The sequence below is a fragment of the Haliotis cracherodii genome, unplaced genomic scaffold, assembly GCF_022045235.1.
Source record: "Haliotis cracherodii isolate W230 unplaced genomic scaffold, xgHalCrac1.p SCAF_33, whole genome shotgun sequence".
NCBI classification, from domain to species: domain Eukaryota; kingdom Metazoa; phylum Mollusca; class Gastropoda; order Lepetellida; family Haliotidae; genus Haliotis; species Haliotis cracherodii.
In genome coordinates, this window is record NW_027266290.1 from 1,055,523 (window position 1) to 1,067,081 (window position 11,559).

At 37.6% G+C, this 11,559-nt stretch overlaps 1 protein-coding gene across 1 annotated transcript; it reads right to left on the bottom strand.

Annotated features, from left to right (window-relative positions):
• Positions 1-200: 200 nt before the first annotated feature.
• Positions 201-11,220, bottom strand: LOC139477352 (uncharacterized). Its single transcript, XM_071259904.1, has 5 exons — positions 10,926-11,220; positions 7,663-7,817; positions 6,808-6,896; positions 5,364-5,556; positions 201-317 (listed from the first exon to the last, which is right to left on the bottom strand). Exons 1-5 carry the CDS (start codon positions 11,218-11,220, stop codon positions 201-203), a joined length of 849 nt encoding a protein of 282 aa, XP_071116005.1.
• Positions 11,221-11,559: the final 339 nt, after the last annotated feature.

Below are 11,559 nucleotides of genomic sequence, written 5' to 3' on the forward strand. Positions count from 1 at the left end.
GGGTGTTTTCATCTTCCCGAGACAAGAGCTTTTACGAGAGCCGTTTTGTATCAAAGTCTAGAAACTAGGCTTGTGGACACCTTGCCTCGGGAAGATGAGGCGTTTCGTGTAATTGAAAATTTAAAGAACTGTTAAATTTGACTATCTCTTAACCAGTTTGTAAAAAGTAATTTGTAGCTGGGTAGTTTTGCATAAACTGTCTATGTGCTTATAATGACTTCATTAACGGCGTCAACAAATTCCATCATCAGCCTTGTGGTTGGATGCAGGGCTTTTCTCTGTGTGAAGGACTTGAAGTGAGCCTCATCCACAAAGATCTGAGATGAGAAGACACAGGTAATATTAACACACATAGAATAAAACGTTTGAGTGAGTGAGTTGGATTTAACGCCGGAATGAACAGTATTTCGGTCATATCACCGAGTGGAGGTTACATAAGAATGTGACGATTCCAGTCACGGATCAGACACAAGGTCGTGGAAGGTTTTTCTTTAATCAGAAACAAGTTGCATTGCATGTATAGCCTCGCTGCAATGTTGTTTGTTTGTTTGTTATTACAGTTAAAATATGATTTAATACATCATTTCGTTTTGGTTGATCTCCTTATAAAATGGTCAGTTTTGAAATTTCTAGTTCTATTCCAGTTTTGTCTTTTATCCATTTTGTAAGGTTTTTTCCAGATATATTTTACAATTTTGCACTCAAAGAACATGTACACTAAGGTTTGTCTTCTCTAATACTGTATTGGAACCATTTTTGTTTTGAGGATATATTATGTCTGTGGGGGCTACGATTTATCAAAAACTAGTTCCCATCTTTGAATGTACTTTCGGGATATCATATTGTAGGATACTTTATATGCTTTATTTAATATATCATAAAATACCCTCCAGCCTTATTAGGATTACTAGACACATCAAAATACAAGTATGTCCATCGTGAAATATTAATAATAATAATAACAACAACAATAATAATGATAATGATAATGATAATCATCATCATATCATCAACATCATAATAATGTAGATGTGGGGTAGCCTCTATTCGTGTTAAAACGGGGCGCTATGATTGAACTGTTTACACTATTGCATGGGATGGCAACATGCCAAACGTACAAGTGCCTCGCTATATTCCAAACAGTCGTAGAGGGCAGTATTTGGGGGGTACTTCGTCGACAAATTTAGTTGGATCGGATTTGTATTTTGACATGAGCACATTTACAAACATAAACCAACATAATTGGACGCAGTGGTAGTGCTCAGTGGTTGATGTCACTTAGGAGCTGGCTAAAGTTTTCTGCTTAGGTGACGTTTAAGGGTCTGCATGGCCAGGATTCCTTGAGCATTTTGCTCTGTAACTTTCAACTACAGGTCTGGATGGCTTGGGTCCAGATTATTAAAACTAGAATATCAGCTCCATCAACGTTGTTTGTCATTCGTGGTGATGGAATGATCGCTGTAAAACGTTGAAAGTTATTCGACAATCCCACATCCTCGTGTGGTACTAAGCAGTGATACGATACTTGCACTCTTCAAAGGCCAAGTTTCGACCACCGCGTCTGTTCGAAATAAACCCTACGTTAACCTGAACACCAGCCATACTGACACAAAGACGGATTCTTAACGCCAAGCTGAAGTTCCACGATTGAGAATAATAAAATCATCAACGAAATTGAACAAAGTTAGAATTTGAGTGTACATAGTAAAGTATTCTACCACTTCAATATCATACTGTTAAGTATGCTTGACAACGGTATAACAATCTACAACGAAACGTCAATACAAAAGTGTATTAAAGAAGTTGTTATTTTATAAACCCTTGTCTAGTTTGTCATCTTCCTTTTAGGAAACGCCTATGCATCTATTCGGGTGAACTTAATTCACCATCGAAAATGTGAATCGCAAAAAGCCTCTATCGTTTCACTAATCAATACGCTTCCTTGTTTTGTCAACCTTAAACAACAGAAGCATGCATTCCTGGAAGTCACAATTGGTTCAATGGTTGTCTTAGAAATCTATTGATCAAACGTAAGAAATACTATTGAGCAGGTTATTGATAACTACCAATGGAATCCTCTTGAACAAAAGCCAGAAAGGTTCCTTTTTTAACCTCAACCATGAGAACGACCTCGTCAACCTCCTCCTCACTGAACTCCAGTGTGGACAGCATGACTGATCTTCTACACTTGAACTACTGTTGTCTTGTTAAAGCTCAGTGAATAAGTGAACGTTACAAGCAGTCATAGAAGGCATTCTAACTGATCTATTGACTTTAATATACCGACGTAAATTGTAAAAAAACGGCAAAATGAAAACAATCGATGAATTGTTACACTGATCTCCAGTGTGGACCACATGGCTGGTCTTCTACACTTGAACTACTGTTGTCTTGTTAAAGCTCAGTGAATAAGTGAACGTCAATAGCAGTCATAGAAGGCCTTATTACTGTCAGGATTTATTGACTTGTTACAGCATTGCCGTGAAACCTAACACGTAAGTGATAACAGAGACACACCGGTGAAGATGCGTTAAACAACAACAAACAAAACAATAGGTGCGCTATGTAGCTAACAAACAATTATGTCTATGTAACAAACGTTATATTTGAAATAACACTTTCTTACAAAGTACAGATTCTCATACTTTGTTTTGGGTTGAGTCCCGTCCGGGATTCGAACCCACACTTGCCAGAGTGAGGCACCTAATCGCCATCACACAAAGTCAGCGATCTCACCCACTCGGCCACATAGATTCATGTACATAATTATGTCTATATTTGTATTATTGTACTCAATGTGATACGCGGGATTCGGGGGCCCATTTAGAGGGTATTCAGAACTCAGTGTGGTACGCGGGATTCAGGGGTCCATTTAGAGGATTTTCGGGACTCAATGTGGTACGCGGGCTTCGGGGTACATTTAGAGGGTATTCAGGACTCTATGTGGTACGCGGGATTCAGACGCAAATATAGTCTTATTTGGAACATTGATTCAAGATTCACCTAAGTTAAAGACATCTTCCCGGGGCACGGGATTTGACTGACGATAAAAGTCCAGTTCCACCCTTGCCGAAATAGGCTAGAATTATGGAGTTATATTTTGGCTGGACTAATGAGTTTATGCATAGTCCAATCAAAATCGCGTAATGAACCAGACATCCGGTTAGTAAACAACATGGATTCGGTCGACTGCAGGATTTGCAAAACATCTGTACCGTCAACTGGGCGTCGACAGATATTGTCCACATCTTTTCATCTTTTTAATCAAGGTGCTCAAGTGATCTGATGCACTTCATGAGGTAAGACCCGTTATTTCCATACAGATCTTGATTACTGATCAGATCGTCTTAACTGGGCGCCGCCATGTTGTTTGAAGTATATGAAAGTGAAATGAGAGGTGGAATCTGATTGGTCAATATGAGGAACATAGAAGGGCTACGATCGACACCATTGGGCTACCATCGGACCACGGAATTCCAGCCCAGTTCGGCAAAGGTTGAAACTTGACTTGTATAGTCAGTTTACACCTTTGCCTCGGGAAGATGATTAAAGCAAAATGTCACATTTATGAAATACTCATGCAGCACACTGTCTACTGTATGTAGTACCAATTGGATAAGCGAGCCAAAACAACCCAATCTCATTAAAATCAGATCTTAGTTGTCACTATCGCTAAACAAAGATCTGAGGACATCCCATTACGGGTCACGTCAGAACGACCTTTCATCCGACCAATCAAGGCGTCGCTTACCAGATCATGAAAGTGACACTCGGAATGTGTTTTCTGATCAAACAACCTCGAAAACGTTAAAACGGGGTATCCCGAACGACAGTTACGGCCCGTATGACCGATTCCGTCAAAATCATCGTCTGTCTCTCGCTTCCGTGGGATAAACGTTTGAACGGCGGCGGCGTTGTACAGTACCGGTATGTGGGAAGCACTGCCATACAATCGCAACCATATATTAGACCTTCCGGATTGTTCGTTTGTTCAGTTTTCAAAATTTTAATCGAGAACTGTGTCAACATATTTTTAAGCGTAGCCTGAAATGGAAGTCGCCAGGTTGAAACGAGTGCCGTAAAGCTCGAGAAAGCTGCTTTCTCATTGGCTGATATCGACTTCTTGTTATTCGTTTCAGTGGTCGGTCAAAGTTCGTGATCCGTAATTGGATGTCCTCAGATCTTTGTTTAGCGGCAGCGAGAACTTCAATCTGATTTTAATGAGATTGAAAACAACCGATCCTATGTCAGATTCAGAAAATAATATCAGTGATTCTCAGTGAAACCCTTCGATTTAAATCAACCCATCGTTATCAATTTCATTCGAGCTCGTTACGAACGACCCTGTGTGGGTTAGATTCAAGGAAATGCTAACTAAACAATCGCTCCAATTGGACATAGTTTTGATTTTGGACCTGAATTCTTATACATTACAATTCAACATGAATTAAACTTGCCCTGGGAATAGTAAATGGACGTTCCATCATGATGGGTTTTTTTATGTTTAACGCCGAAGGCAACAATATTCCAGCTATATGACGGAACTCTGTAAATAATCGAGTCTGGATCAGACAATCCAGTGAATGACATCACGAGAATCACGAGAAATTAGAATACGATGACATGTATCAACCAAGTCAGCGAGCCTGACCACCCGATGCCGATAGTCGCTTCTTAAGTCAAGCACAGTCAAGCTTGAGTTGCTGAAGACTTATTCTACCCCGGATCTTTACGGGTCCGTTCCCGAATGAAACAAGTGGAATGATGTGCTAGTCAGTGCCGGAAAATAACAAACAATTTGACTACATTTTAAATATTATGGCATATAATGTCAATGATTTATGTATTGAGAATATGCCATATACATTAACTAAGGATCGAAAGAAACTGTACCCCTCAGTTGATTATAAAACTGTACCTCTCAGTTGATTTTATCATACGTTTGATTTTCAATTAAAATATATTATACATCCCCTATTTCCAATAACATGGCTGCTGATGAACTGCGCTGAAGACATTCTTGAGATCACTTTTAAAACACTTTTTAATACATAATAGTTGATACTTTGGACGTCTTATCTTTAAATTTACTTTTTTTCGGGTCAAACATTTCAAACAAGGTAGCGTCAATGTGGTTGGAAATTCATTTCTTACCCCAGTCTTCACTGATCTATTATTTGTTCATACCCTGACTTGGTTGATGCATGTCATCGATCCCAATTGCCTGGATCGATGCTCATCACTGGATTGTCTGATCCAGACTTGATTATTTTCAGACCGACGTGATATACCTGTAATATTGCTGAGAAAACAACAAACAAACAAACGAATGTACATCACAATGCAATTAACTGTCTGCTTACCTCAAACGTGGTGTCCGTTATTTGGATTGTAAGATTAAACTGTTGATTTGCCACAAACGGGAATTCATCACGGATGTATTCCTCCGCTTCCCAATATGTACCGTAAGTGTTGAAAACTGTGCACGTACAAACAAATCTTGGTCCAATTACAAGAGACCGGATATCCCCGTTGTAACACAGACTGAACACAGCACTGAAACAATGAAACAGTTTGTGATATATAATGGTTTATATTTTGCTCTGTTTTATGCAAATTGATATGATCTATATTTTGAGTGAGTGAGTCAGTTGTGTTTAACGCCGCTTTGATTTGTTTCTTATTAAAACCACTCAGCAATGTTCCAACTTTATGACGACGGTTAGTAAATAATCGAGTCTGGACCAGACAATTCAGTAATTGACATCATGAGTATCGACGCCGCACTCAGCACTCTATGACGGCGGTTGGCAAATAACAGAGTCTTGACCAGTGATAAATGTCATGAGCATCGATCCATGCAATTAGGATACGATGACATGCATCAACCAAGTCAGCGAGCCTGCCCAACCGATCCCGTTAGTCGCCTCTTACGATAAGCCTCTTTAAACAGTATTCCAGTTTTATCACAGCGTGTCAGATGAATTTTGGAGGAAAGCCAGAGTGATACAGGTCTCAGACTGGTGAAACAGACGAGCACGGGTATGGTGCTGACAAACCTAGAATCATAATCGGGGCGAACCTGGATTCGAACCTACGAGCACAGGTTTCTGGTGAGTTCAAGGGACGCAAGTCTGGATAGGGAATTGAGGCATCTGAGCCACCTGTGTACCCCGTACATTAAATCTCATATATCATAGTATGTTTCGTTCTGGTCTACAAGACAGGATCATCAGGTAGTTTATTCTGTTAGTTTCAATAGCATATGGCATGAATAAACCCCCTGCGCATGCGCTAGTTACAAAACTTGTACAGGCATAATATTATGAACTGTTACATGTAACTACAGGATTGCTACCTGGAACGAATATCTTAGTGTGTGCTTCTATGCATATGGCGGTGTTTCGTTTGTCATACTGATTGTATGACAAAGGTATATAGCCATTTTATGTGCAAGTGGCAGTGTTTTGTACAGCATGTTGTTGTTGTTGTTGTTATTTGTGTGATGTTTAACGCTGTACTCAGCAACATTCCAGCTATATGACGGCGGTCTGTAAATAATCGCGTCTGGACCAGACACACCAGTCATTGACATCATGAGCATCGACCCAAGCAAAGGGTATACGATGACATGCATCAACCAAGTCAGCGAGCCTGACCACCCGATCCCGTTAGTCGCCTCTTACGACAAGCATAGTCGCCTTTTCCGGCAAGCATGGGTTGCTGAAGACTTAATCTATTCCGGATATTCACGTCTCTGAGGTAAAGTGATACAGGCTAAAGAAAATGATTGAGGAGAATGAATACTTGGCGACACCGTCGAATTGTGCGAGAACCGTCAGGGTCATTCCTGCGTGCATCTGGGAGTGGAAGTGGACCGTGTGTGTATCAGCCACCTGGAACGAAATATTTGGTCGCTAGAGTGAGTGAATAGTTTAATGCCGCTCTTAGAAATATTCTAACAATATCACGGCGGAGGACACCAGCAATGGACTTCACACATTGTACCCGTGTCGGGAATCGAACCCGGGTCTTCAGCGTGACAACCGAACGCTTTAACCACAAGGCTACAAGAGACGTCCCTGTAAACTCAAATAGTGAATATGGTTTCAGGCCGCGATTAGCAATATTGCAGCAATTTTTGCTTTGTTCTGTTGTTTGTTTGTAGTTTGATATTCCAACTATATGACGGCGGTCTGCAAATAATAGAGTCTGGATCAGACAATCCAGTGATTGACATTATGAGAACTGATCTATGCAACTTGCATACGATAACATGCATTGACAAATTCAGGGAGCCTGACCACCCGATCCCCGCATCTTCTGGGGAGGTTCATTCTTTGAATTTCAATAACTAAGTTACCCAGGAATCGTATGTTTGTGAAACGTTCGTGACAACAGCCGTTGTAAACGTTGCAAACTTGAAATCGTTTTTCAAAGATATTACTAAGATATTAGGCCGATGTATAACGAGCATCACTGAACTGGATTCGGATTCGCTTCCTTGATTCAATTCGTAAGGCCCACTTATTTTCGTTACGTTTTTCGTTTGTTTATTTGTTTATTTATTTTTATATTCGTTACGTTTACAAATAGAAGATTACCATATCGAATCAATGGCTGTCCTGATTTAAGACACATGCGAATGATCAGAATACCCACTGCGTCATGCTCAAATGAATGGACGCAATTCCGAACCCCAAGACGGTTCCACCGCCCATTGGCCAGGCACTCCTGTTGGACTCCAGGGTACAAGAACGACGTTCCATCCCGACAGAGGGGCGACATCACCATCGACACGTTCATGGAACAGTCAGCTGTACAATATACAGTAGAGGAAAGAACGGGCCGTGAGAAGAAGATATACACCAGGAAGATGATAAAACAGCACGTGGGAAGATAATACTTAAAAGAAAATGATACACCAAGACGGAGATAATACGTCAAGTAAAAGATAATACAGCAAAAAGAAGATAATAAACCAAGACGAAGATAATAAACCAAGACGAAGATAATACATCAAGAAAGAAGATACTTAACAGGAAGAAGATAAAACACCAAGAAGATAATATATCAAGAAGATAATACATCGAGAAGTTAATACATCAAGATGAAGATAATACATTAAGAAGAAAATACATCAAGATGAAGATCATATATCAATGGGATAATACATCAGAAAAATATAATACAACAAGACGAAGATAAAACGCCAAGAAGAAGATAATAAACCAAGACGAAGATAATGCGCTAAGAAGAAGATACTAAACAGGAAGAAGATAATACCTCAAGAAGATAATATAGCAGAAGAAGATAATACAGCAAGAAGGTAATACATCGAGAAGATAATACATCAAGAATAAGATAATAAACCAAGACGAAGATAATACGTCAAGAAAAAGATAATACAGCAAGAAGAAGATAATAAGCCAAGAAGAAGACAATAAACCAAGACGAAGATAATAGGCCAAGAAGAAGATAATACATCAAGAAGAAGATAATACGTCAAGAAGAAGATAATACCTCAAAAAGGTAATATAGCTAGAAGATAATACATCAAGAAGATAATACACGAAGAAGATAATTCATCAAGATGAAGATAATACATCAAGAATAAGATAATAAACCAAGACGAAGATGATACTTCAAGAAAAAGGTAATACATCAAGAAGAAGATAATAGGCCAAGAAGAAGATAATAAACCAAGACGAAGATAATGGGCCAAGAAGAAGCTAATACACCAAGGAGATGATACATCAAGAAGAAGATAGGATAAGATAAGAACAGGAAGAAGATAATACATCCAGAAGATAATACATCCAGAAGATAATACATCAAGATTTGAATAATGGGCCAAGAAGAAGATAATACAGTCAGATGAAGATACATCAAGAAGATAATACGTCGAGAAGATAATACATCAAGATGAAGATAATACATCAAGAAGATAATACATCAATAAGATAAAACATCAATATGAATATTATACATCACGAAGATAATACATCAAAACGATAATGCTTCAAAAAGATAATATATCAATATGGAGATAATACATCACGAAGATAAAACATCAAGATGAAAATGATAGGCCAAAAAGAAGATTATGCATCAATAAATATAAAGATAGTACATCAAGAAGAAAATACATCAAAATGAATAATAATAATATATCAAGAAGATAATACATCAAGAAGATTATACATCAAGACAAAAATATATCAAGAAGATACTATATCAAGAAGATAATAGATCAAACAGATAATACATAAGAAAGATAATATATCAAGAAGATAATACACCAAGAAGATATTACATCAAGATGAAGACAATACATCAAGAAGAAGATAATAGGCCAAGAAGAAGATAATAAACCAAGACGAATAGGCCAAGAAGAAGATAATACATCAAGAAGAAGATAATCGGCCAAGAAGAAGATAATACATCAAGAAGAAGATAATAAACCAAGACGAGGATAATACGTCAAAAAAGATAATACAGCAAGAAGAAGATAGTAGGCCAAGAAGAAGATAATAAACCAAGACGAAGATAATGGGCCAAGAAGAAGATAATATATCAAGAAGAAGATAATAGGCCAAGAAGAAGATAATTAACCAAGACGAAGATAAGTGTCAAGAAGATTCTATATCAAGAAGATAATACATCAAACAGATAATACATAAGAAAGATAATATATCAAGAAGATAACACACCAAGAAGATAATACATCAAGAAGACAATATATCAAGATGAAGATAATACATCAAGAAGATAATACACCAAGAAGACAACACATCAAGACGAAAATATATCAAGATGAAGATAATACATCACGAAGATAATACATCAAGACGAAAATAATAGGCCAAGAAAAAAAAATACATCAATATGAGATAAGACATAAAGAAGATAATACATCAAGACGATAATATATCAAGATGAAGATATTACATCAAGAAGATATAATACATCAAGAAGATAATACATCAAGACACAAATAATGGGCCAAGAAGAAGATAATACAGTCAGATGAAGATACATCAAGAATATAATTCATCGAGAAAGATAATACATCGAGAAGATAACACATGAAGGTGAATATAATACATTGCTAAGATAATACATCAAGACGATAATGCATCAAGAAGATAATATGTCAATATGAAGATAATACATCACGAAGATAATACATCAATATGAAAATTATAGGCCAAGAAGATTATACTTCAATATGAAGATAGTACATCAAGAAGAAAATACATCAAAATGAAGATAATACTTGTAGGAGGTTATACATCAAGACGATAATATGTCAAGAAGATAATACACCAAGAAGATAATACATCAAGAAGATTATTCATCAATATAAAAATAATACATCAAGAAGTTAATATATCAAGATGAAGATAATATGTCACGAAGACAATACATCAAGAAGACAATATACGAAGAAGATAATACATCAAGACAAAAATAATGGGCCAAGAAACTGTCAAAAAGATAAGAGGGGGCCAAGAAGAAAATAATACAGTCAGATGAAGATACATCAAGAAGATAATTCATCAAGAAGATAATATATGAAGACGATAATATATCAAGTTGATAATATATCAAGAAGATGATACATCAAGTAGAATATATATCAAGAAGATAATACAGCAAGAAGATATACAATACATGAAAAATATAATACATCAAGAAGAAAATGTATCAAGAAGATAATGTCAGACGGAGATAATGCCCAGAGAAGATGATAAGACAACAGTACGGAGATTATACAGTAGACGATGGTGCAACTATAAAGTTATACTATATAATACTCTGTGTATAATTATATTCTTTTCACCTGAGGTCTTCATGACAAGATTACATCACAGTTTTGAATTTCTAAACTAGGACATCTGTTTTATAGTTTTTGGACATACCGACATATGTGACCCATCCTCCCTCTGTGGTGGCATCGTCCAGCGACCAAGAAGGCTTGGAGTACAGCTTACACCGGTTTGTTGAAGGGTGCACGGAAGCCTGTCGACAGTGGGTGTTCCGTCCGCATGCAACTATACAATCATGGCGATTCAAAGACTTTTCGTTGGACAGCTCATTTCCACTGAATACATGGTTGTCTAATCCTGCATAGTGGAACATGGCCATATTAAAATCACATCCACAGAAAACTTCCAAAGCACCAAGAAGTAGGAGCAATTTTTTTATCAACCACATATCCAGCTTCTTCCCAAACCTGCTTTTCAACACTCCAGACTGCCAGATTCTTTTTAACTACTTATTGATCTTCGCAACCATCACTCGCTGACGTGAAGACCTTTAAAAAATGCATCCGTTGTTACTATGGCCACAAATATACACCAACATTATTGATATTAATTCCTTTAATGTCGAAGAAGAAATACTAAAGCAGAGCCTATTCTACGATTCCGACCATATCATGAGTATGTGTTTAAGAAGCACTATTAAATAGTGACGGTACCAGGTGTTCGCGAGCGATAGGGTAGCCTAGTGGTTAAAACGTTCGCTCGTCCGTCACGCTGAAGGCACGGGTTC

Bases quoted from the DNA above. Each gene is read 5' to 3' on its own strand.
- LOC139477352 (XM_071259904.1), bottom strand. From the start codon at position 11,220: ATGTGGTTGATAAAAAAATTGCTCCTACTTCTTGGTGCTTTGGAAGTT. The intron at 7,818-10,925 runs GTATGTCCAAAA...TATATTGTACAG, and splicing joins AGGATGGGTCACATATGTCG to CTGACTGTTCCATGAACGTG. The intron at 318-5,363 runs GTAAGCAGACAG...TTCTCATCTCAG, and splicing joins TAACGGACACCACGTTTGAG to ATCTTTGTGGATGAGGCTCA.